The sequence below is a fragment of the Apus apus genome, chromosome 18 (assembly GCF_020740795.1).
Source record: "Apus apus isolate bApuApu2 chromosome 18, bApuApu2.pri.cur, whole genome shotgun sequence".
Classification (NCBI taxonomy): domain Eukaryota; kingdom Metazoa; phylum Chordata; class Aves; order Apodiformes; family Apodidae; genus Apus; species Apus apus.
In genome coordinates this window covers 2824260-2849602 of record NC_067299.1, presented here as the reverse complement: position 1 = coordinate 2849602, position 25343 = coordinate 2824260, and the positions used below count along the sequence as shown (strand labels likewise).

Genomic DNA, 25343 nt, shown 5'->3' with positions numbered 1-25343 from the left:
CAAGAGAATCTCAGTCTCTTCTCAAGTGCATGGAAGTCTGAGTATAGAGCAGTGCAGCAGCATGTAAATGAGGAAAAGACTCCTTCACTGCTGTCAGTTCACAGGAAATGGTTCAGAGGTGATCAAAAATTAAAACTTCCAAGTGATGGAATAGAAATCCTGTGGGAATAAGCCTAGCTGGCTGCAGGGTTAGTATCTTGGCAAGTAAAGTCCTGTGCCTTATGAACTGTAAACCTGGATTACAAAATTAACATCCAACTGATAAAAAGATGCTTAGGTTAGAATAAAACCCCAAAACTAATTAATCTTCTTTGTTTCAGTTTTCATGTGATAAATCAAAGACAGTTCCTCAGACAGGTGGAAAATCCTGACCACTATCAATTATGTCAGATTCAATCAGAAGTCAGAAAATAATAACCACTGGTAACTAAGGAAAGGAAGAGGCAGGAGGAGAGATTCTGTATAGTGACAGTTTATAGGTTTTCAGAATCAGATTTCTCCACCCAAATGCTCTCTCAAAAACAGTTGTAGTGGAAATAGCAAAACCTCTCCAAACCCCATCTAATTCCCAGATGAATATCCCAGCACACTCAGCTTAGAAAATAGCAGGGAAGGACAATCAGAATTTCTTTTATCCCAAAGCCAGTCTTAATAGCTTCTAAATGTGGTCTGATTCCTAACTGAGCAAAATATGGATAAATAAATATTTTAGTATTTGTTTTGTGTTATTTGGAAAGTTGTTTCTATCCTCTTACTGGCAGTCAGACATGCTTGCAGAATTATTATTAATCTCTTAGTACAGCTGGTACTATTGTTGTTAGGTAATTTGATTGATGCTTCTCATTCTTGGAATTGGAATCTACAGTTGCTTTATCTGTGGAGAACTGTGGAAGTGTCTGAAATTTTGTTTTGTGTAAAGTCTTTTCCTTCCTCTTGTTTTTTCATACTTTACCTAAATCATTTGGATTTTGCCCACTGATGCACAGAAGATTTAATGAAATTCTGGAACTGACTCAGTACAGGACCTGAAAGTTTTTCACATATGAGGTAAATAAGTGTCAAAGTTGAGGGGTCTGCCTGGAACCTCAAATCTGTTATTTATATTATGCCCCAAAGGCTCCAGACTGTTTGGCAAGAAATGAAAAAAAAAAAGCTCATGCTGCTGCAGAAGACATTCATGAGGGAAAAAAATAATAATCATCTGAACAGAACGGCCAGGATAAGTCATGAAAGGTGGTTTTGTGTTCTTAATATGCTGGTTTTCACATTACAGCTTTGTGTGCCCTACAAAAACAACTAAATGCTGACATTGGGTCCCACTGATGTGAGCAGATGAAAGCCATTTAACGGCAAGGGTTGACCAAGATGAATGGTAGGTAAGAATGCTTCAGAACTTGTGAAAAAACCTACTTTGAGCAGAGACTAAGACTGAGAAAAACCTCAGACAAAGGTCATAAAGACTCTAAACCTTTTTAAAAAGGTATGGAATTATGTAAAGGGCAGAGGGACCCAAAGTCTGAAGTAGAGAGAATTTATTTCTTGTAAGAGGGTAGAAAAAGTGAGTTTGGAAAATCCATTCCAGTCTCCCTGCAGTGGTGAGCTGGAAATCTGTATGAAAGGGAAGGCACAAATTACTTGTCCCATCTGTGCTCCCCCCGTCCCCAGACAGAAGAGGCTGCTGCCACAGCTTGGGCTCAGCCTCAGCTGGATCCTTACCCCTTCAAACGTTGTTACCTGCTGGAGCTTTGTGAAGATGTGGTGGGTGAGGCCAAGTAGCATCTGTCCTTACAAGCCCTTCACGACAGGCCAGCCCAAGGAAGGCTGTGAATGATCACAACATGCAAGGGCATCAACTTGTGGGGTTTTTTCCTGCCAGCAGCTGACCAGAGATGAACACAACCCAAAGTGTTTGTTTTGGAAAGAAGAGTGCAGGGATTCAGCAGGGCAGAGAGCAGCCGAGGCTCACTAATGAACAATGAGCCTCTAAGATAAGTGAAGGCAACAAGCTTAATTTGACAAATCATTTCTAATATAACGCCCACAAGAATGAATGGGAAAGCAAAAACGGTTTTAAGAGAAGTCTCCTTGATGTTGCCGAGTGCAGTAGCTGAGCTGTCCCGCAGATGGTGCCGGTGACCCGCTGCTGGCTGAGCCCGCCCGGGGACCAGGAGGCAGAAAAAGGGAAATGCTCATTTTATCCCTGTACTTTGCAGTTTTCAGAGTTTGTTTTCTTTTCAATGGTTTGGAACAACTCTCTGAAAACTGGCAGCCGCTGACAGCAGAACCGCTGCTGCTCTAACAGTTCGTTATTATTTGTCCCCATTCTTTGTCCCCGTTCTTGTTCTCTGCTGTTTCAGAGTGTGGGGTTTTTTTTCCCCAAAAAACCTGTCACTGAAACTGTGGCACTGTTTCATTGACCTGTGATTTATGGCTTTATAAACAAATGGTAAAGTCTGGAAATGAAGAAATCACGGGTGAAAGAAGCTGGAGAAAAACAGCAAGTGTCAGAGGTTGAGCGAGATATTTTGAGGAGTAATAGGAAGAAAAGAAATTACTTGTTGAGTTTGAGCAAGAGGCTTCTTAAAGAATTTTTGCTGAATACTCTAAAACAAAACTAAATCCTATTTCTTTCTTACAAGAAAGTGAATGTTCAGAATGAGAAATTATTCTTTTCAAGCCCTTTATATTGTGATAACATCCCAGTCCTTCCTATCTTTCTGTAGTCTACAGACCCACCTGCAAACTTGTAATTTACTGGCTCCCTCAAAGCTTCCGTCCTGTTTGTTGTCCCCATCATCCTCATCCTGTTCTTTGCAGCTGTGATAAGGGCCAGCAAAACTGTCCCTTCCCAGGAAAGCTTCCCTCCTTCTCCCTCTGCCTTCATTGGATCCTGCTCTTTGGAACGGATCACAACAGATAAATGTAGCCACCCACCTCTAGGAGGAAAACTGAGCTGCAGCCCTGGTGAAACATAAAGTTTATTTGACTAAAGTGACGCAAAAATTCTTAAAGAGCTCTTTGGCAGCAGATTATCTGGAAATCAGACCATGTGAGGGGAACTGGTGTACAAAAACCTCACCAAGATGCTGAGTTGCCCACAGGCTGAGTTCCTGAGACTCTGAAGTAAATGTGGGTGAAGGTTTCTGGAGCTTGGATAACTCCAAGAACAGCCCTCAAGCTGATCCTCAAGACAGGTACTTTATAATTTTGTTTATGATTTTGCTTTTAACACATTTCTGTCTAAAGTACTCTATGAAATTCAGGCAGGCTCCTGGGAGGCTGGCTTCAGAGCCTACCTCCTGAGGCAAGCAGATACTGGAGCTTCATGAATTTTCACTCCTCATTGCCTCTGTCAACTTTGGTTCTGAAATCCTAATGGCAGTCTAAAATATGCAGAGTATATTTTGTTTCATTTTAAATTAAACTTTAAGGTCTTAAGAGGATTTTCTAAAACACTGGGAAAATGTACATCAAACACAGTTTGGGGGGAAAATAAGGTAGATTGGGTTTTGGTGAAAGTTTGCTTTGATTTTTCAAACTTTTAATGTTTTTTTTCTTCTTTTTTCTGATGTTACATGTTCTCCTGCATCTTGTTCAGACATTTGTCAAACAATTATGAAAGCTGGGAGTCAAATGCCTGTAGCAGAAGATGGTTTGATAATCTGAAATTACAGTTTTGGCAGCCACATAATTGCATGACAGACGTAAAGTTTCTTTAAAATTTGCCAAAAAAGCAAGGAGGAAAGAATAAAAAAAAAGAAGGAAAAAATAGAAGCAGAATACGAAGGAAAAAAAAAACCTAACCCTAAATCAATAAAAATTGTTGTTTCTTTTAAAAGGGTAAAGTAAGCTTTATTAACTAGATTAAGTTATATTTTAAAAGGTAAACTATTCCAGCACAGTAAATAATCTAAGTCAATGGGACAGATTTATTGTAAGTAATAATTCTGAAGGGTATGTCATATATATACTTATAGTCAATCATGTCTGCTGCTAAAACCAATGGGCTTGCTGGCTTAGTTTGCAAAGAAATATGGACGTTAAAGTGAGGAATGCAATGTAACTGAATATATAAATAGTCACAGAAAACATGTTTTGATGTGCTGAGAAAGCCTGGGAAGAAAAGGATCGTGCATTTAAAGGATCTGGATTCTCAGAAAAGTTGTGGAATTGTTTCAGTGTGGGTTGTTACCTGACAGGCATTTTACCAGGGAAGGTCCCGTACACTTCGGCTTCATCTTCTGGTGCTTTTGATGAGTGAATTGATCATAACTTTCTTGGAGATTACTTTGTAAACTTTGCATATAGCAAGTTATAGTTGTGGGTTCAGTTTCTAATTGGACAGGGTGTGATGAATTTCAAATGGTTATAAGAATTACTAAAAACTGCCCCAAACCTAGAATTTAATAAAACCCCAAAATGATTCCCACAGGTGGAGATGTGCAGGGTATTTAAGCTCTTTCCTGCTTTTCTCCGTGGAAATATGAACTGCTAAATTTTCATTAGGAACAGGATTAAGAGCCTGCAGAAACCTTCCTTCTGTGCTCTGCTGTCCCTTCTGATGCTACTGTTCTACCTCTTCCCCAAAAGTGTGTTTGCAGTTCAGCTGATCTGGCAGTCTGCATCTTACAGGACTTACCCAACGTAAGGGAGCCTGTCTATGGGATAAGTGTTTCAGAGAGAACTTAAGCAGACCTTGGAGCCTGAATAAAGAGGCTGGAATTTGGAGATAGCCATTAGCAAGTCTCTTTTACGAAGAAACACCACAATAGTGACTGTTTCTTTGCTTTCTTTAGCTAAAAACATGACAAACATAAATATAAGCATGCTGGCATCTGCAGCCAGCCTTTGACTTGAGGCTACAGACAGGACTTTGACTTGAAACTCCATGTCTGTTAATTTGCCTGTGCAGAGCCTTGTAAAGGGGCAATGCTCTATTTATTTGGGGATATTTGCTGTGCTATGGCTCTTCCTTCAAGTTTATATAAATAATTGGAGGAAGAATACAAAAGCAATATAATTCCTGCTAAGCTTATCTGTTTCCTTGCACTACATATGGATGCTTTTGAGCCAGAAGATGTATTTTCTCCCATTATCCACATCCCCCCCCCCCCCCCACCCCGTTCTTTAAAGGACTGACATCAATTTGGCAGAGTTCCCACTACAATGCAGTGTTTGTCTTCTCAACACACTTTTAAAGGTAAAAATCTTTTTCCTGCTGACTTTTTAATTTCAGACTGAAACACAGACAAGATTATGATAGAAAACTCAGTACAGGTTTATATTCCCCAGATATTGTTGCTTTCAGGAGCACAGTTTCCACATCTTGTCTCTTTTTAGCCTTATCTGGGAATACAGGAGTTAACTGGAGAGACCTCACTACTTGTCCATTCTTACTCTGGTAAGTAGCCTTTTCTTCTCCCAGAAGGGCCATTGTCTCCGTGAGACTACTTGTTGAGTACAGTTCTACTGTTTTAGTAAGAATGTGAGCAAGTCTATACTCCTCCAGAGTAGACATGCAGCAGAGCAGGAACACACAAGCCCACAAAAGCCCATCAAAAGGAATAATCTTTACAAGGTTCTCACTGTCATCAAGCTCAGGTGCTCCTCTCCTGTGCAAAAAGACATACTAGGACTGTGTGAGGAGGTTTGGGTGAGGACCAGAAATGCTCTATTTATCAGAGTCCAGTACCTGGAAACATGCAAGGACGCGGCTGTCAGAGGGTCAGATATTGTGGCTCTGAGCTGAGAGAAGTACCTACAGATAAACAATATGACCTTTTCCTGAGTGGGATACATAAATTCTATTTTGTCACACAAACTTCTTGCTTGATTTTCTAGATAAAAATAACTTCCTGGCACACTTGCATGTACATGTAACTGCCTGTGTGAACTGCATCTCCACTGCAGGACACAGTCAAGCAGTTACCTGATTTTAACAATCTTAAATACTTTGTCATAAAAGTGAGATTTAGGTCAAGGTAACAAAAATTATCCTACCGTTTGTTTCTGTTTGCCAGCAGTGTAGGCTGATGTTTTGTCTTGAGTTCAAAGTATTTTATTTCTTTACAAGTGCTGGCATGTGAAGGGACAGAATTAAGGCAGAAGGGAGCAGTGGGAGCAACAGCAGGGATTTGAGTTTTGCTACAGGAAGGCAGCTGTAACCCAGGGGGAGCTGCTACTCCAGCAAGCTTTGCTTTATCAAATTAGCACATGGAAAAAAGAGCAGAATTCGTATGAAGTGAAATATATGCAAATATACACATTTTGCAATTGAATTCAATGTATTTGATCATTTGGAGAGGAGTAATGTAACTGCCTGTAGTCAGGCAGTGAGGCTGACCCCGCCTTGTGCTGAGGAATTCAGGCAGTCAGTGATGCCCCACTTCAAATAAAGTCTTCTCCAGGTGACCTGAGGCATTAAGATTTGCCTCCTTTGAAGCATCTGCTATTTGCTGCACCTCAGCCTAATTGTTTGAATCTCCTAGACTCATGACAAGTCCATGTTTTCCTTTAAAAAAATACGGGGAACAGGAAAATAATTTTGTTTTAAAGTGCTGGAAAGATTTGCTTTGCTAGACGGCAGAGCCTTACAGGAAAGGGGTTCCCACACTGCCACGAGAGGTCACTGCATGCCTCAAGAAACAGACACGGACACGGTAACATCAGTGGTACAGCTCCCTGCTTGGAAAGAACCCGACCCCAGGACAGGGATGCTTTGATAGAGGCAAAGGACTTGGTTTTGTGCATCAAGGGACAGGCAGGGCTTTTACATCTACAGGGCTGGTTCAAACTTAACTCTGTGTGGGAGTAGCCAAAAATTATAATTTACTGAATATTTGGTGTATGTGAATTGCATTGGTGGCTTCAGCCAAGCTTGTAGAAAAACATGTCTTCAGTTATCCATCCTGCTGTTTGCAACAAACAAGGAAAGAGGGAACAGCTGTGGAGGACAGGCTGCCTGTTGTGGGATGCTTCTCAGAAGCAGAGCCAGGGGTCACTCCTCTTTAATCACTCTTTGTGTGAGCAGGGGGGGAATTTCCAGGCCTGGCAGTGTGGCACCTTGCATGTCCTCGACAGCCTGGCCTTACAGAGCGGAAAACTGCCCTGGAGAGGAATCTCTGCAGAGCTACCAGACAGGGAAAAGGCAGAGACACTGAGGGTCTCTCAAAGGAGCAAAGTCATGTCTGTCAAACCCAGGACGAAAGGAAGGCACAGCTATCTTTCTTTTTCTCTCTGGCCCCCCTTTTTTTTCTGTAGCTCATTATGTCAGTGATAAGATGCCAATGTGTATTTATGTAAGAGCAACCTTTGCAACAGCTCCAACTGAAAAGAGGTAATAGCTGCCATTTCTTACATCCTTCACTAACTCCATTCAAGCACCTGTGACTACCAAGAGATCTCCCAGCTCTGCAGCTCCACACGCTGCTCCTAGCAGTTACGATTCCTTCAGAGATTTTTTTGTCTTGAATTGTAACAAGAGGGAGGGGAAAAGTACATTCTGGCACAGTTTATTACAGCCTAATGAAATCATCTGACTCTGTACCTGTTCTGTTTTCATGTGCCAACTATGCCACAGGGAACACCACGGCACAGCTGCAGAGTCCGGCACTCCAGAGGTTTCCCAGGCTGCAGTTCCCTTTCAGGAAGGAATAGCTCAACTTCCAGCTGAGGCCCCCAAAAATTCACACATCAGTTTTGCATCTTTGAGGCTCAAACTACTAAAAACTCTACAAAGATATCTTTAAAATCATGTGATATTTGTTTCTGATGGTCTGCAGAGGACCAGAAGAGCTGAGCTCTGGGCAAGACAATTATCTTGTCAGAAATGAGGGAATCAACAATACATTCAATGACCTCTCCTCAGAAATGAAGTGCCAGGCAGTATCTCTGGGCAGAAATCAAGTGTTTTACAAATACAGTAAGGGTTTAAGTTTCAGGTATGGAAAATCCAGTCTCATGAGATAATGCAGTTAAATCAACATCCTTTACTGCTTTCCCATGTATGAGTAAGAGGTGTAAAGTCCAGAAGGGCTCAGGTTACTTTTCCATATTCCTACCTTATATTTGACATGCTCTGTACAAGGAAAGGATTGGCTGTGGCCCTTCCTAGGATTCTTATGTTGCCACCAGTGGTGGTAGGGCTGTTTTCATCTTCACAAGATCTTTTGGGACATTTGGAAGGTTTTGGACTCCAAAGACACTAATTTTTGTAGACTTGCAGGTAAAACAGAAACTCCTGGTTTTCTCCATAGGATTTTTTTTCTGGAACTCTGAAGATGTTTCTATCTTTGTGGATGATTAACTAATGGTAGCAAAGTACTGCTCTTGTGAGAATTCAGCATTAATGATGCACTGTTTGCTGTGTGATGAAAAGAACACTACCTGGGTAAAGACAGAATGTAAGCCTGAAGAACTAGATGCTTGTGAAAGTTACAAACAACACCTTCAAGAGACTTATCTCAAGAACCTGTTTGCAGCTCGTTAACTTTCCTTCTCTTTCTGCTTGCACTGATAAAAGTTTTAGGAAGAGGTTTAACAATCTTTACATAAGGCTAAAAGGTGGGGGAAACTTGAGGTTTAATAGCTCTGGCAATGAGCAAATTCTAGCAAAGAGCAAATAATATCCCCTCTTTAGTTTTTCCAACAGTTAAAAGTAAAATAATGCTGCTGCTTTTGCTAGGATGTGACAATGATATTTACTGTGGTAAAATGCTTTGAAAAGGAAAAAATTAGATAAAATTAAATGTAATTATAATTTAATATGTGGCAGGGTGGGGTGGATTTTTGTAACACATTACTAGTCATAAAGCAAGGTTACTCCCCAGGGAATTTACAGCACAGAGAATCAGCTCCTGTTTCAAGATTTTGTTGAGCAAAGACCATCGGGCATTTGCATGACATGAACAAACACAACATGACCCACTGGATCACAAGTCTTTTTCTGTTCTTTGTGCTCTGAAGGAAAAGTTAATTGGTTTTTTTACTTTATTTTGGATGGTTTGTTTCCCCTGGATTACACTTCTAGGACATATGACGAGGGCAGGTAAAGCCAGGGATTCTCCCAGTGCCTGTTTTTTTGCTGGCAGTGGACAGCAGAACAGGAGTAGTGCCCACTACCCTTCCCAGGGCTGGAACCCCAGGGTCAGCAGACCCAAACAGAATGCAAGATGCCTTTATTTCCCCAAGAAGTTAAATAAAACTGGGGAAAAGTTTTGTCCTTACAACCACATGTCAGTTCTTAGTCAAAACAATCAAATTTACGTTTCCTGAACTTTTTTTCCTTGTTATTAGTGTTGGCTGAGCCTTAAAGGTTAGTTGATACAAAAACACTATTTAAATACTTTTCTTAACTTTGGTTTAAGCCTTCCAGGTCTGCTGCCAAACAGCAGACATGGTGGGATTTCAGCAGAAAGGTGATCATGAGATGTAATTTGTATATCCACTGTTATCTCATATTTGCTTAGATAATTCTTTTCCCTTCATACTGGGTGAATCTAGAAATTTCCAGTAGGAGTCACAGCATGAATTTATGAAAATGAAAATACAAGCCACACTAAACTCTGCCCTCACTCTTGCAAACTGGGAGTCCCACAGCTTCCCTGGGTGTGAAAGGAGTGTTCAAAGGGAGAATGTGGTACCAGAAGACAGCAGGACTGGGACTGCCTCTGAATCATCCAGCAATGCACAAAGTCCAGCAGATCTGCTTGAGGGGCTGTAGGCCAGGTACACCAACTCCTGCTGTAGAAGAGGATGATTGCTTCCTTCCTTTCTCAGCACAAAATGCTGAATGGATTAGCTGCTAAATGACTCGTTGCATGCTGTGATGGTTAATTACTTACAAAAGTCTTTTAATCACAGAATCTGTCAGTTGTAACTTGAAAGTCACCAGTGTCAGGAAGCCCTGTGACCGATTTTTAACTATTTTTCATTTCTTAGATGGTGTTTGTGCCTTCCATCTGATGGACTGAAATATGGAAGAGGAATTCTAAAAGTACTGGGAATACACTGGGAATAAAAGTGTGGAAAGATAAGCTACAAGGGGACTCGGTGCTGCTGCCCATCTGCAAGTGACCAGAAAAAACCTCAGAAAAAAATGGAGAAACAGGCAACAAGCAATGAGACTGAGCCACTGACTTCCAAGAAAGCTGTCTCAGACTGTAGCGAAGGAGAAGATTGTAAAGAGAACAGACTTGTCAGGAACCCTAAATCTGCCCTACGGCTAGTGGAAGATGGCAATAAAGTCCATCCCAGCCAAGGAGACAAAGGGGAGGGAGCTCAGATCTCAAATGGTTATTCAGGGGTTCAGAGCTCTGTTCCCTGCAATGGAATGGGAGAGGTGGAAGATGCCCAGTGCACTGCCCCAGCAGCCACAACCACCACCACCACCACCACATCTACCACCTGTGGAGCAGAAGGCCAGCAGCAGCTGATGGAGCTGGAGGACAGAGAGACCTGGAGTAAAAAAATTGACTTTCTACTCTCTGTTATTGGCTATGCTGTGGATCTGGGAAACGTGTGGAGATTTCCTTATATATGCTATCAAAACGGAGGAGGTCAGTGACTAGTTCTGTGTCCTTAATGCTGAGCTTCCTTGCTTAGGCATGGATGGTTCAGTGGCTTATTTTATCATCTAGTTGGCTTAATAATATAGTGGCTTATGTTAACATATGTAACAAATGACCAAGGGGAAATTACTTTTCAAGCAGACTGGGAAACCTAAATACTGGGGTAGGATAATTGGACACATTAAGATGGAAGAACTACTTAGCAAGTCCTAAAAACCACAGTACAACCAGAAGCTGAGAGCCAGGTAGGTGCAGAACCACTTTCCAAGAGGGAAAACTCCAATCCCTCTCTTGAGGAGTATTTTAAAATCAGAAAAACCAACACCAACTGATCAGGAATTCTAGGTCTTAGGACTCACTGAGGTATCAGCCAAAATATAAATCTAATGAAGGAGACCTTGGAAAGGACTTTGGTCTCCCTGATGTAACAAAAGTATTTTACTGAAGAAGTTAATTATTTTATCTGCAGCCCATCTCTCAGTTGTGTCCATTGTAGCCAGTACAATCTTGATGAATCCTATGTTACAGAAGTTTGGCCTGAGCATTGGTGCTTATTCACACTGAGTAGTTACTCTTAGGAGATATCCCATGGTAATTCAGTGGGGCACCCTGGCAAGGGAGGGGATATGCATTTTCCCTGTGGGATGAAAGGAAATGTTGTTTATGGAGTGCTGGTGCTGTTGGAAGAGAAGTCCTATAAAGAGTTACAATCATCTGCTTTCTTTCTTGCAGGAGCATTCCTCATTCCTTACATTATTATGGCCATCTTTGGAGGGATTCCTCTCTTCTATATGGAACTAGCACTAGGACAGTATCACAGGAACGGGTGTATTTCAATTTGGAGAAAAATATGTCCTATATTCAAAGGTAAAGAAAGGAAATGGAAAATCACTAGGAACTTTCTGAGTAACTGGAAGATTGTGCTATTAAGGTGAAGTTTCTGAAAAATATGAAAATCTCACAATACAAAGTAAGGCTTGTTCTACACAAGATTTTGGCTTTACAAAGAAAAGCTTTCATAAACCTTTGTGCACACCTGCAGATGTGTGTGTACTGTCCTACACGTGTGATGTGCAACCCTCACATTGATTAGGTAGAGGCCAGGCCACTCTCTTTGCCCCAAGCCTGAAAATATTAAAAAAAAAAACCCTAACAAAAAATATAATTAATAATGTAAGTGCAACATTACAGAACCCAAGGCAAAGCTAAAATCAGGAATGAATAAAGATCTACTGTTTCTATGACAAAGATACTACAAAGAAATGATACCCCATCTTCAGCCTGCTCTGTCAATTGCCACAGAGTCTTTCAGAGTAGGACCTGGTCTACTTGCTCCTTTGCTCTTGCTCCCTCCCAGTGTTATGGCTCTGGTCTTGTCTTTATTTACTGAGAGAGCAAGATGCCTATTTCAAAACTAGGAATTTAGGAACAGATAAAAAGATCTACATAAGCATGTCCTGTCTTGATTAAGAATGCTTTTGGGGAATTGGAGCCTGAGTGTTTCCAAAGTCACAAGAAATTCCAGTGTCATAAGCACTTGAGAGGGTACGTGTCCCTCCTGCAGAGCTGCCTTGGAGAGTTACTAATTGCAATTGATGTGATAACCAATTCCTTTCTTTGTTTGTGGGGGTTTTTTTTGCCTAAAACTTATACTCACTTCATGTAACTATTTCCTACCTTACTAGGAATTGGCTTTGCCATCTGTATAATAGATCTTTATGTGGCCTCCTACTACAACACCATTATGGCTTGGGCCTTTTACTACCTCGTCTCCTCCTTCACGGCGGAGCTGCCATGGACCAGCTGCACCAACGCCTGGAACACGGGCAACTGCACAAACTACTTCAGCAAGGACAATGTCACCTGGTCCCCACACTCCATCTCTCCTGCAGAAGAATTTTATACGTAAGTGCATGTAAGTGAGGACAGCAATATGAGAGAGAATGGTGGAACAGGGAGCAAGCTTGTCTTTGGAGGGGGAGCAGGGCTGTTATTAAGGGTTCCCTTTTGTGAACTATTCAAATAAGTAAATATTTGTAGCTTCAGGGGTTTGGGAGGGTGCTGTGTTTTAGATCAGAGGTTCCCAACCACTGTCGCTGTCATCACTTCTCGTTTATCATCACTGGTGTGCCATTAATAACAAGCCTTTAATTAAAAAAAAAAAAGAATATCCAACATAACATGACTCTGAAGGTCACTTATCAAAGACTCAGGATTACTTGTTGTGCTCAGGGCCCAGTATGGGACTGTTCAGAGCCTGCTCAGCACAGGTATTGATAAGAAATTCTACGATGTGTTTTTATTTTCTCTTTCAGCCGCCAAGTTCTACAGGTGCACAGGTCTGATGGGCTGGATGACCTGGGGGGCATTAGCTGGCAACTGACCCTCTGTCTGTTGTTTATCTTCACCATTGTGTACTTCAGCATCTGGAAAGGGGTCAAAACATCTGGCAAGGTGAGCACAAAAGCAAGACAAATCAACGTGGTACAGTATAGCCTAGAAGCAGTTCTAAGGGAGCCAATTAACTCGATAATTATCTCAGACTACTTTCATGACAGGGACTCTAGGCTTGTGTGTTTGGGAAGCACTTACTGCAGAGTTACTGCTCCCGTTACCCAAGAAATATGTAACAGCCAGTTATGCCACTGTTCTCTGGACAAGAACAACCCTGCCAAGAGAAAGTGTGGGTACAGATGTGCATGCTGCCTGTTTGCAGACTCTGAGAAGTTCACATGAAGCAGTTACAAATGCTAAGAGTTACAATTAATTTCACTCATTTTTATCACAACCTGTTAACTTTCTGCCCACAGCAAATTCTGTCTTTCTGCTTCCCCCCACAGGTGGTATGGGTGACTGCCACATTCCCTTACATCATCCTCTTCATCCTGTTAGTGAGAGGTGCAACTTTGCCTGGTGCCTGGAGAGGGGTCCTCTACTACTTGAAACCTGAGTGGCAGAAGCTCCTGGCCACTGAGGTAAAAAGCATTGTAAGAGAGTAGAAATCCGCTCTGAGCCCATCAGCATGTGTCTCAGCATGTATATACTTCAAAGTCTGCTTTCAGCAGTGTGATTAACAGATGTCTTAGCACGGACTTACAATGATCTTATTTAAAGTCACAACAGTCTTTCCCTTACAAAGATTTTTCTTAAAAGAGTAAAGTCCACTATCAATTTAGCTTGAAAGAATAGCAGGGTTCCCACACAGTAGTTGAACAAAATTAGTGATAAAACTTGTTTGGTCGGTCATTTTATTTCTAATCAAGTTTTTGCCAAGAAAACTGGGAACAACCTGACTTGGAGGGAGAAGCTACAATTGCTGCTACATTGCAACAAAGTCAGCTGTGACAGTCACACTGAACAAACAACATTTATTAAGCCCTAACTACTGGGTTAGTGGCATTTTTTTGGCTGTGAAGATCACTACACAGTTGGGCAAGCTCTTGCACAGCCCAGTGGTGTCTGTATTTAGATAGTGCAGGTTACTCCAGATCTGCACCCTGTGATGAGCTTTAGCAGATAAGCCCAAGGAGAGTGTCTGTAGCTACCAACTCAAACATGACTCAGTAAAGCACGCAAGTGTGTGTGGAGAAGGAGTAAATCAGTTAGGCTTGCATCCACCACCAAGAGTTGGAAAGAAAGGAGGAATGAGGACAAGACTGAGCTAACCAACAAACCTGAGCTGTTCCAGAACTCTGTGGATGACAAGTAGTCCATCAGGCTCAAGGCTGCACTTAATTCCCTGCCTATGAAACCGTCTAGTGAGGAGGGTGATGGAAAAACCCCAAAGCAATACTACAAACACAAAGATTAAAAATTCTAATGTTTGCAAGTCTGTTGCTGCCCAGCTGATATGGAGAACTTTGAATTAAGAGGAAATGAAAAGACACCAGTCTCTGATAAAGCAGCATCTCCAATAAGGGACCCCATCTTCTGCAAAAGCAATAAAGCACATTGATATTGTATTGGATGTATCTGAAGTGAGGACAGCAGATTGCAATCTGTGCTGCAGGATGACAGAGCTCTGTCTGTGGCTGATACAGGATGGCCTCACACCATGGGAGAGAATATTAGAAATGAGTTGTAACAAACTCCATGTTTCAATCAAAAGAGGATAAATGAATGAGGACTTTCACCTTCAGAAAGAGAAGTGATATTGTACTTTAGGAACATTGCTCGTTAAGGCTGTGGCCACTTTTCAAGTGCAACAGGCTTTTCATAACAAGATGATCACACTTGCATCTGTCATGGCTACAACAAAGCTGAATTGAGCCCTAAGGACTAGAACTGCCTCCACATTGTCAAATTGATTTCCTTTAAGTCTAGGAAAAATCTGAGCAGCAATTATCTGCTGCTTAGCCTGAAGGACACAGCCACACGTAGGGATGTTTCACAGCACATATGGTTTGGAGGAAGATGAGCCAAATCCACTGCAAAATCATGGACAGAACACTCTTCATGACTGAAGTTTTGTTAAACTGATGACAGGCACATCACTGTGGATTAATCTAAGATGCTGTCAGAAGGAAAGTGCCAGTGAGGACTTAAAACAGCGTAAGGAGACACGATAAGCACAGCATAGGCACTATAATTATTGTGGATATTTACAGCTCTCTCAGCTCTACAATAAAAACTCATATTTCAACATGCTCTCTTAACAACATGTTTTTATTAGACCAGGACTAGAACACAGGCAGACTAGTGAAACATGGTTTTGTAGGGCTATGTGGTATTTTGCATATGCCAAACTAATTTTATCTGTTTCATGTTATTTTTTCTTGATGTTCAATATTTTTCAGGTTTGGGTGGATGCAGCAGCTCAGATTTTTTTCTCCCTTGGGCCAGGTTTTGGAGTCCTATTGGCTTATGCCAGCTACAACAAATTCCATAACAACTGCTACCAGTGAGTTCTAACTTATTCTGTATGTAAAACTGAGTTAAAAAAAGGAACTGTGGCTATTTATGAAAAAGGAACACAGTGCTGGTGAAAAGCACCGAATTGTCAGACCTGTGCACATAGAAATCAGCAGCATAACAGAAGTCCTTATTGAAAAAACCTGTAATTTAAAACATTTATTCTCTGTTGTGCCTACCCTGAAGAGAGATAATTACCAATTACAGCAAGAATTCTAAGATGTAGAAACCTGCCACAACAAAATAGATCAAACCCCTGCCAATGATCACATTATAATTATTTAATCTCAGCAGTCAGTTAGGAAATGACTCGGAGGTCTTGATCTGAAAGGTGATTTATAGTTGTTTCCTTGTTACCTTGAAAAAAAATCTATTTGTAACTTGTAAAATAATGTCTCAATTCTTTACTGTTCCTATAGTAATTCCTATTTTTTTTTTAAACACCAGTATATAACCAGCATTCAATCTGGTGTCAGATTAATGTGACAGCATCTGTTTGAAGCTGAAGAAGAAAAAGCAGTCGTGGGTTGCTGTTTTTCTTTTTTCCAGTTTGGATACTTGCTCTTTTCATTGCATTCCCCCAGTTTTTCTAGTCTATTCCGATGGGAAACTCACTCCACCTGGTAGTGAACTCCCCTTTCCAGCAATGCCAGTTCCCTGATGTGAGTTAGGTCTTCTGTTGCAGGGATGCTCTGGTTACCAGCACCGTGAACTGTTTGACCAGTTTTGTGTCTGGATTTGTCATTTTCACTGTGCTGGGATACATGGCTGAGATGAGGAATGAAGATGTCTCAGAGGTTGCCAAGGACACTGGTAGGCTAACTTTTTGTGCACATTTATCCAACTGCTTCTCAGACAATATATTTGTGTATTATCCTCTGAGAACAGCCCCAATGATGCAAATTATTTAGTGTATCATTCAGAATAATGACTTCATGATATAAGCACTGTTATAAATATACAGTACAGCTAAAAACTTACTCCAAAAAACCAGCATATGGAAGTCATATTGCATGCAACTTCACAGACATGGTGGTAACTGCAAAATAGCCTGGGGGCAGAATTTACCCCTGGAAGACTACCTGAAGGGAGGTTGTGGTCAGATGGGGGTCAGGCTCTTCTCTCAGGCAACTAGTGACAGGATGAGAGGGCCTGAAGCTGCTCCAGGGGAGGCTGAGGTTGGATATTAGGAAGCACTTCCTCATGGACAGGGTGATCAGACATTGGAATGGACTGCCCAGGGAAGTGGTGGATTCTCCGTCCCTGGAGATATTTAAAAAGAGACTGGATGTGGCACTCAGTGCCATGGTCTGGCTGATGTGGTGGTGTCAGGTCATAGGCTGGACTCAATGATCTCAGAGGTCTTTTCGAGCCTCAATGATTCTGTGAGTCTGTGGTGCAGTGACACAGCCTGGCCTGTACTAACATTAGCCCTCATTCTCTCTTCTGCTGTCAGGACCCAGCCTTCTCTTCATCACGTATGCTGAGGCCATTGCAAACATGCCTGCTTCCACCTTCTTTGCCATCATCTTTTTCCTGATGTTACTCACACTGGGATTGGACAGCACGGTGAGTAGTCAGTGTGTGCCAGCAGCCCCCTGGGGTATTTGGGGTGTGGCCTTACCCCTGCAAACACTAAAAGGAGAATAACAAACACTTCACTGTCACTAAAGGGTTTAAAGCAGGCTTGGCATCTCCATGTGCCTTCTGTGAGACAGCAACTATTACTCCTATTTTGACCTAAATAGGCCCAAATAAAATTACTTCATTTATCAGTTTTATACTGTGACAATTAGTAACAAACCTGGAAACACAAACTAAGCACCTGATTCGTGAACACCTGGTTGAATGCAGCCTTCCAGGTCCCTCCTCTCTTGTAAACTTAAAAAGCAATTATTAGAACCTGGAATTTTTTCAAACTAATTGGATTTAAAAGGTGGGACCTGGAGCTGGCCTCCTCAACAGCAGTGTGGGAATGAGATGTCCTGAAGAATTGTCTGGTTGGAGAGACAGCCTTCCAGGAAGGCTAAACTCAGCTGATTTCATAATCTTAGTTCTACGGAGCCACTTACCAGCATCCTAATACTTAGAATTCAGTTACAGAAACTTCCTACAGATCTGGGAAGACTAACTCCCCACCTTAAAAAGTGTCAAAGTTCTGAAGAAAGACTGTCTAAACAACCATCACACCAGCACTACGGGCAGGATAAAGCACCAGTCAATGGTTTGAAGCTCCTTTAAGCACTGAAACATCCCGTAAAGCAGGTAAAACTGCCCTCTATTTTCCAGTGACTTTTCCATGCTTTTCAGTTTGCAGGACTAGAAGGAGTGATTACTGGAGTACTGGACGAATTCCCACATGTCTGGAGCAAACGCAGGGAATTGTTTGTACTTGGTCTGATCATCGTTTGCTTTTTGGGGTCACTGGCAACTCTGACATTTGTAAGTATTTCATCCACTCCCCTGCTCTCCTTACGGGCAGTTCCCTGCAAATGACATCTTGGAGAGGGTAGTAGTTTTTTAAGTGTTTCAAGAAATCAGATTAAATCTCCAGCCTGTTTTCTTTATGCATTGGAAATCTACCTTTGGAATGAATACAAACAGTATCTTTCACTAGGAAATGTGTTGCAAAATGGTACTACTGGAATTGAGCAGAACTCTGATGTGCTGCACATCACACATGACACAGCTGCTGCTCCAACTGCGGGATCAGCAGCAGACAACCTGTTCTCCTAAAATTTCCAGCAATGCATTTCCTGGATGCTTCTCATCCCATCAGGCCAGAAATCATGATCACTCACACCGAGCAGACCCTGTGGGAGTTAATTTTCTAACAAGCAACATTTTGAATGATGAGTGTAATGATCATAAGGGACAAGGAAAAAATACTTGGCTTTCCTGTCACATTTCACTCCATGTGCTTCACTTATGTGCAACTTCCTTCTCATTTAGAGGATTTGCTGTAAAAGGGGACTTAGTTCCTCTCCAAGACACAATGCTTTCCTCCTTCATCTGATTCTAGATCCCAAAGGGAAAGAAATCAGAATAACTCACTATTAGTTTCCTGTTCAGTAACTATTACTCAGGTTGGAGAAAGAAGATGACAACAAAAAGGCATGTAAAAAAACACCCCATCAAGCCCCACCAAATCTCTTTTATTCCTTAAAATCCATCTTAAACTGCCAGCAGATTCAGTTTTAGCTTTTCTGCGTGGCACTAGAGAGATCAGATCAGCCACATGCATAAGGTTTTCACTGGCAGGAACTGCCACAAAGCAACAGAACTGACTGAATTGCCCATCTGTGAATAACCTGATCCAGATGAAGGCAAAAATAAACAACAGTCTGACAGGAATTCCCTCACTGGATCTGTGCCTCACTGATGATATGATCTCCTTTCTAGGGAGGAGCTTATGTGGTAAAGCTGTTTGAAGAATATGCCACGGGTCCAGCTGTCCTGACAGTGGTGTTTCTGGAAGCAGTTGCTGTGGCCTGGTTCTATGGTATGTCTGCTGCCAAACCAGGCTGACCCAGCCTCCCGAGCTCCTGCAGCTCAGCCTTCCCTCTGCTGCTGCAGACAAGATCACTGATGTCTCCAGGAAGAAGTTTACCAAACCTTTTTACAAACCAAATGATTACTAAATCTGTGAGAATTATTAATTTTTCTCTGACAGTGACACCTAAAAGTAACAAGACAGAATTTGGAATAATTAAGGTTTTAACAGAATTAAGAGTTACAGGACCATGTCTTTCAGTACAGATTTTGAATGTATTTGCTGTGCATACAAAATGCTGCACATCTACTCATGAAAAACGTGTACCTGGTGTCACCACTGTCCTCCCACTTCTCTCCCCAGGCATCACCCAGTTTTGCAACGATGTGAAAGAAATGCTTGGCTTTACCCCAGGCTGGTACTGGCGAGTGTGCTGGGTAGCAATTAGCCCCATCTTCCTTCTGGTGAGTTGCCTTTATAGCTTTTTCTTTCCAGCAAAAAAAACTACAGCTACTTAAATTTCTAAAAGCTCAATGACACCATTTTCTTTACAAGTTCTTTAGTAACAATTCTTGTTAAGCCAAAAAGGCTCAATTAGTGAAAAATCCAATACAATGCTGCAAGGTCCTGTTACTAAATCACTATTCTAAGGATATTTGTAGATAAGCTAGATAAACAAGACTAAGTTCTGAAGAACTCCTCTCCTTCCTTCTGCTGAACAAAGTTACTTTGTGGTGTTTTACATTAACCTCAGGAAAATGAAGCAATAAAAGCTGACAAACCACACTGTCTTTGGGGGAAAACCAAGATAAGTAAATATATTCTCTCAGCAACTGCTGACTGACAGCTTTAGAGTATTCCATTTAAAATTTACAGCAGTTAATTGCAACCTTTATAAATCTATAATTCAGAATTGGAAATACTGTCCCAGTGTTTGACTTGGCAGTATTTTTTATAACATCTTCATTGAAAGTGTTCATTTCCTGATCCAAGATTAGTTCTTTTATTGCTACTAGCCTTAGTGGGAGCCAAGAAAGTCAAGATGAAGTTCATAAAGCACAGAATGTAGATTTAAGAGTGTAGATTTAAGAGTGAATTCAAAACACTTGTAATTTTCAATGCACAATTAAGAGATTATCATTTTCTTACCCCTAGAAAAAGAAGGGAAGAAAAGGCTATAAATAAAAGTGTGACACCACAGATGATTTTTATACCACTGTTCTCTTTGTGATCCTAAAACAGTAAACCAGAGAGGAATGCAGCTCTGGTGATGAGGTCACTAGGCAGAGCTATCTGTGTTCTCACTGGAAACTAAACTAAACTAAGGAAAGCCCAGAAGCTAGGATGGGATTTCTGTATGGAAATGGTGATGGAAATCTTGATCTTCTGATGATACTCTGGACACAACAGAGTCAGAGATCCTTCCAAGGACAGTCACAAATATTATCCTTATAGGACTCAACTGAAAATATCTTATTTCACAAGAAATTTTTCAGTCAGGAGGGATATGCAGAGGAAAAAGATCTAGCAGCATTCTAATTGAGCTGATGACAGAATATTACATCCAAACTAGTGTTAACATTTGTAAAAGCTACTGAAGAACTGATATGCTATAGAAAAAATATCACAGAGAAGGTAAAATTTGTAGCAAACAAGTAATGGTGACAAAATAGAACCTGTATAGCGTATCGCAGACAAAGCTGAAGAAATTACCACAGGTAAGTACTTCTAAGAGTATTTGAAAGAGTATTAAAAGGGTCTGCAACTCAATAAAGAACAACATAAACCAACAGCACACTGGCTGTGAGTTCAATTCAGACAAAGCAGAATTGACACTGATTATGATTAAACAGGGGGAAAGTGGCTAAGGGAAGCTGTACACTTCCATTTCTGGTGGCTTGAAATTAAGATGATGCCTTTCTGGAAGGGATGCTTTAGCTGCAATCAAGTTATAATACTCAACACAAGGGTAACAGGATGAAATTCTGCTCACTGGTATCAATCAATCAGATTTTGTCCATCTAACATCTTTTTTCTATCTTTTAAATGTACAAGTCTGGTCCTGAATTTGCTCTCTAATGCCAATTAAGCAAGAACCACCACTGTGTGTGTATGGAATAAGCAAACCACAGGAGAACTTTTATCTAGTTCCTTTACTGGTTGGTCTATCTTCTGGAGCTCCTGAGCTCTTTTTAAAACCTTGTGAAGGAAAGACTGGATATCCAAAAGTGCTTTTGGGGGTTGGTTTGTTGTTGTTGTTGTTGTTGTTTTTAATTAAAATCCATAGTTCTGAAATTCAGGATTTCTTTTAAGCAATTCTTCTTGAGTCCTTTTTTTAAGTGGAAGGCTCTGCTGGGTCAGAGTTACCTACATACCTGAAATACAGGTTCATGTGTTGCTGTTTTCTTTCTCAGTTTGTCACTTGCAGCTTCCTGTCCAACCCTCCTGAGCTACGACTTTTTGATTATAATTACCCCTACTGGACCACAGTCTTGGGTTACTGCATAGGAACCTCTTCCATCATATGTATTCCCATCTACATGGTTTATCGGTTGATCGTCACTCCAGGAACACTTAAGGAGGTATCCACCATGCTCTGTTGCTTCTATGTGACTGTATGAGGTGATTCCTAGAAGGATTACATGTAGATTTTTCTAGGGTTTGAGGATTATTGCTGTTCTGTTCCCAGCCAGCTGATTCACAGATTTCCCCCAATCCTACTGAAGTTGCTGACATATTTGTATAAAATATCCAAGTATTTTAAGCTCGGGGAAACGAGAGGCTTTTCCTAGAAATTACACAAGACACAGTGTCATGGGAATGACACAGTGAAAGATTGGTTTCCTTGGGTATATCTTTAAAAACAAGTTTCTTCTTCTCTCCCATACATGGTAAGACTCCTCTGCCATAAACCTGTGGCAGTCTGTGATGACATCTTTGGGATTTCTTGAAAGTTCACGTAAATACCAGTTGAGAGAGAATGTGTTCAGTTGGCTCAAGGTATCCAAGTAAGCTGCAAAGTCCTAAGGCATTAATATAACTTCTGCCAAACTTTGATTCATACTATACGTTACAAATAATTTAAAAATCACCCTTGGCACTTCTATGGCACCTCATGTCTTTATACTGCTGAGATAAGCCTGAAACTTGTGTGGTTCCAGAGGTGTAACTCAAGCCACAGTCATATTTTTATTAGAAATCTCTTTCCAAATGGCTGTCATGTTATATATTACCTCTGAAATGAATCCATTTCTAATGCTGATTTCTTTCCAACAGCGTATTCTGAAAAGCATTACTCCAGAAACAGCTACAGAAATTCCCTTTGGAGACATCCGCATGAACGCGGTATAAGCCAGGGGGTTTCCAGGGGGCAGAAGGGGAGCATAAAATGTAACTTTCCCCACACTCTTCCCCCCCACCTAAGAATTACATTTCCAGCTGAGACAACAGATACAGAAGTTTTCTGTGGTGTCAGTGATAACAGGCATTTGGAGTCATGATGCCTCCAGCACATTAATCCAAGCAATTCAACAGAATCTACTGTGCACTTCTCACCAGACTGAACGGACTGAGAACTAACTCATAATGGAAACACGAGGATGTCTGTGTGCATGAGAACACCACTCCCCTACACGTGGGCACTGGGGCTGCCTGGGAATCTGTGTGACTGTCTAGGAGGAGTAGGGGTAGGTGTAGAATCCCCAGTGTGTGGCAGTATTCCTGTGTCTTCCTCAATGTGACCCTTTGTACTGGGCAATGTTGTATTTGCTTCTGAGGTTCTAATTGCTTAAACTACATTGAAAAATACAGAGATTTCTGATAGCCTTACACTGGTCAAGTAACAAGGGGTTTTATAAACTAGAAAAAAACCACACTAGTCAATTCTTCAATCCCTGTTTGGAGTGGAGTGGAGTGGACAGAAGAAGAGGAAACAATCCTGAGCAGAACTATACACAGCTCTGCATACATTAGCACACACATTTGGGAGAATCTCCTGCACTTTTAAAATTGTAACAGTTTCTATTAATTCTTTCTTGCATAACAAATACTACAAAGGCATTTTTGGTAACGTTCCTTCAGCCCCAGTCAAGTGCCAAAAACTCATTCTGGGTTACAGGACAAGCCCTAAGTTACCAGCATTAATACAGTTTTCCAAAAAGGTAGATATTGATAACATTCTCCTGGCACGCCTAACACACCCAAAGAAACTAGAGATGAACAAGGACCTTTTTTTAAGTTCCAATGCCAGAAAAAGGAATCCTAAAGACCTGTTTCTCTGCTTTGCTTCATTTATTTTGTTTATACTGAATTTCACACCCAAAATTTCCTGGAGCCTGTGGCATTTTCTATTCTTTCCTAGTACAGAATCAAAGTTTAGAACAATCCTTTTGGCTGGCTGACAAAAGTATGTTTAGCAAACTGTACAAACATACTTTGAAGATTTATTAGCTCATAATGTGAATGCTCTTGGTTTTCACCCTGAAGAAGAAAAGGAGGGGAATTTTTTTTAACAAGAAGTTGAGTAGAGTTCAGTAGGATTTGGTCTTATCAGAACTATTTATATTAAATTTCAAGGCACTGATAAATTAATTTCTGTGCACATACTAACCTCTCTATGTATACACATGCTCTCCCAATGTAACTGCTCTCTAGACTGACTGCAACTGCCAAGGCAGTTGGAGGACAATAGTTTTGTTACGTGGAAGTTTAGATGAAGCTAAGTAGTTGCAATTTATGGAAAAACTTGCATCGTATTTTTACTCTATCACATAGATTATAACAGAAGCAAAATAAAATAGAGGATAAAAGTCTCTTTTGTATCTCATGGTCGACCTAGGTGCCCTCCTGTTAAAATGAAGGTGATACCTGCATTCCCAGCCACAGGCATTAAACCTACCAAAGGGTTTCCATTGGTACAAAGAGCTTCCCATGCCAGAGGGGAGCAGTGGTGCCATATTTGCCATATGAAACCTTTTCCACTCCTTCTGCCAAAGTTGTTTTTAGGTGTGCAGACACCTCCTGGAGGAAGGTCTCTTACCCTTCAGCTAGTGACTTGAGATGACTGAGCTCTAGGTCTCAAGCCCAAGTTCCAATAAGGAAATGGGACTATGACTGTTCTCTTGGACTAACTAAACTAAAGACTCCTGAACTGTTTTTAAAAAGAGAATATATGCTTTCACTTCCACTGGAAAAACATAAAAAAAAAATCTGTCTCGCTGGACAGGGTGAAGGTGGGGACAGAAATAGTTGAGTTAAATATGACCATTCTCTGTATCAAAGCCAAAGTTTCCCTTTCCCCCCTTGCAAACCAATGGAAACTGGGAACATTCTTTCTAACGGAATAATCTGCAGACTAAAAATTGCAGAAGTCACTGCTATTTTGTGTGCAATGATACTGAGGTTATTCTTCTATAACTGTATTTGAAATGGCAAAAGATGCATCTTTTATTATTTAAGACACTAATATACTACAGACACTGTCTCTCTGGGTGGTTTTAGCACAGAACACTGAGCAACTTCCCAAGAAATGCCAGTTTTCTAGGGTATTAAAAGTCAGTCAAGAAGCCCTGATCTTACTACAAGCCCTGCAACAGTCACAGTGTAGAGCGGGACACTCAACTTCAAGTTCTCAGTTGAAAAATGAGAATAATGCACTCTTGAGTACAGATGTACTGCAAGTTGTGAAGGTTTTTAAAATTCTTTGAAGATATAAAAAGGAATGTAGACATCCAGAAGATCACTCGTGATGTTAGATCTTTGCTCTCTTTTCACCAGGATAGCCCAGTCTGAGGTCTTCAAGGAAACAAGGAAGGAAGCCCTCCAGAAGTGGATTAAAAAGGCTTTTATTTTCCTGAATAATGCAGAGATAAAATACATCCATGTTTTTATTCTAAAAAAGCTGAACTTGCAAGGCAGTTTAGTTCCTTTTTTTTTGTTATCTGGCATCCTGGTTTAAAGTTTTCTACATCTTATAATAAGTTCATTTTGTAGTATCTCTATTTAGCTGAGTGGTTGAAATATTGAGAATTTGATTTCATTTATTTTTTATAATTTATTCTTTTTTTCTTCCTTTTGCATATCCATCTGAAAACATTTCGAGGAACCAATATTGATCAGGTCACTTAACAAGTTAAACATTGTTTTTATGCAAAAAAACTAGTTATGTTGTTACCAAATGGGCTGCACTGCAATTGTTTTGAGGCAAACAAACACATTCCTTCTTCTTCAGCTCACGTAACTATCCCATGAGTGTATCCCACTCTCTATTCTGAACAGTGAAAAGGAATTTATAAAACTGGTGAATTAGGACCACGTTTGCCTTTTAAGCAAAGAGAATGAAACTGGAGTTTTAGCTACAGAACCAAGTATTC

General features: G+C 40.9%; 1 protein-coding gene across 2 annotated transcripts; it reads left to right on the top strand.

Annotated features, from left to right (window-relative positions):
• The first annotated feature begins 2891 nt into the window (after positions 1-2891).
• On the top strand, positions 2892-23783 carry SLC6A4 (solute carrier family 6 member 4). Of its 2 annotated transcripts, XM_051635689.1 has the most exons (15): positions 2892-3194; positions 5341-5401; positions 9940-10556; positions 11301-11435; positions 12254-12473; positions 12884-13022; positions 13409-13543; positions 15365-15468; positions 16165-16292; positions 16936-17048; positions 17790-17921; positions 18882-18981; positions 19336-19436; positions 21387-21554; positions 22249-23783. In XM_051635689.1, the coding sequence occupies exons 3-15, from the start codon at positions 10097-10099 to the stop codon at positions 22321-22323; spliced, it is 2010 nt and encodes a 669-aa protein (XP_051491649.1). In that variant the 5' UTR covers positions 2892-3194; positions 5341-5401; positions 9940-10096; the 3' UTR covers positions 22324-23783. The 2 variants fall into 2 exon arrangements, with proteins under 2 accessions (XP_051491649.1, XP_051491648.1); XM_051635688.1 differs by lacking the exon at positions 5341-5401.
• The last annotated feature ends 1560 nt before the right edge of the window (positions 23784-25343 follow it).

What these genes read in the sequence shown, in the direction of transcription:
- SLC6A4 (XM_051635688.1), top strand. Translation starts at nt 10,097, where the DNA reads ATGGAGAAACAGGCAACAAGCAATGAGACTGAGCCACTGACTTCCAAG. An exon ending in AGAAGCTCCTGGCCACTGAG is followed by an intron (nt 13,544 to 15,364) that starts GTAAAAAGCATT and finishes AATATTTTTCAG; the next exon opens with GTTTGGGTGGATGCAGCAGC. An exon ending in AGAGGTTGCCAAGGACACTG is followed by an intron (nt 16,293 to 16,935) that starts GTAGGCTAACTT and finishes TTCTGCTGTCAG; the next exon opens with GACCCAGCCTTCTCTTCATC.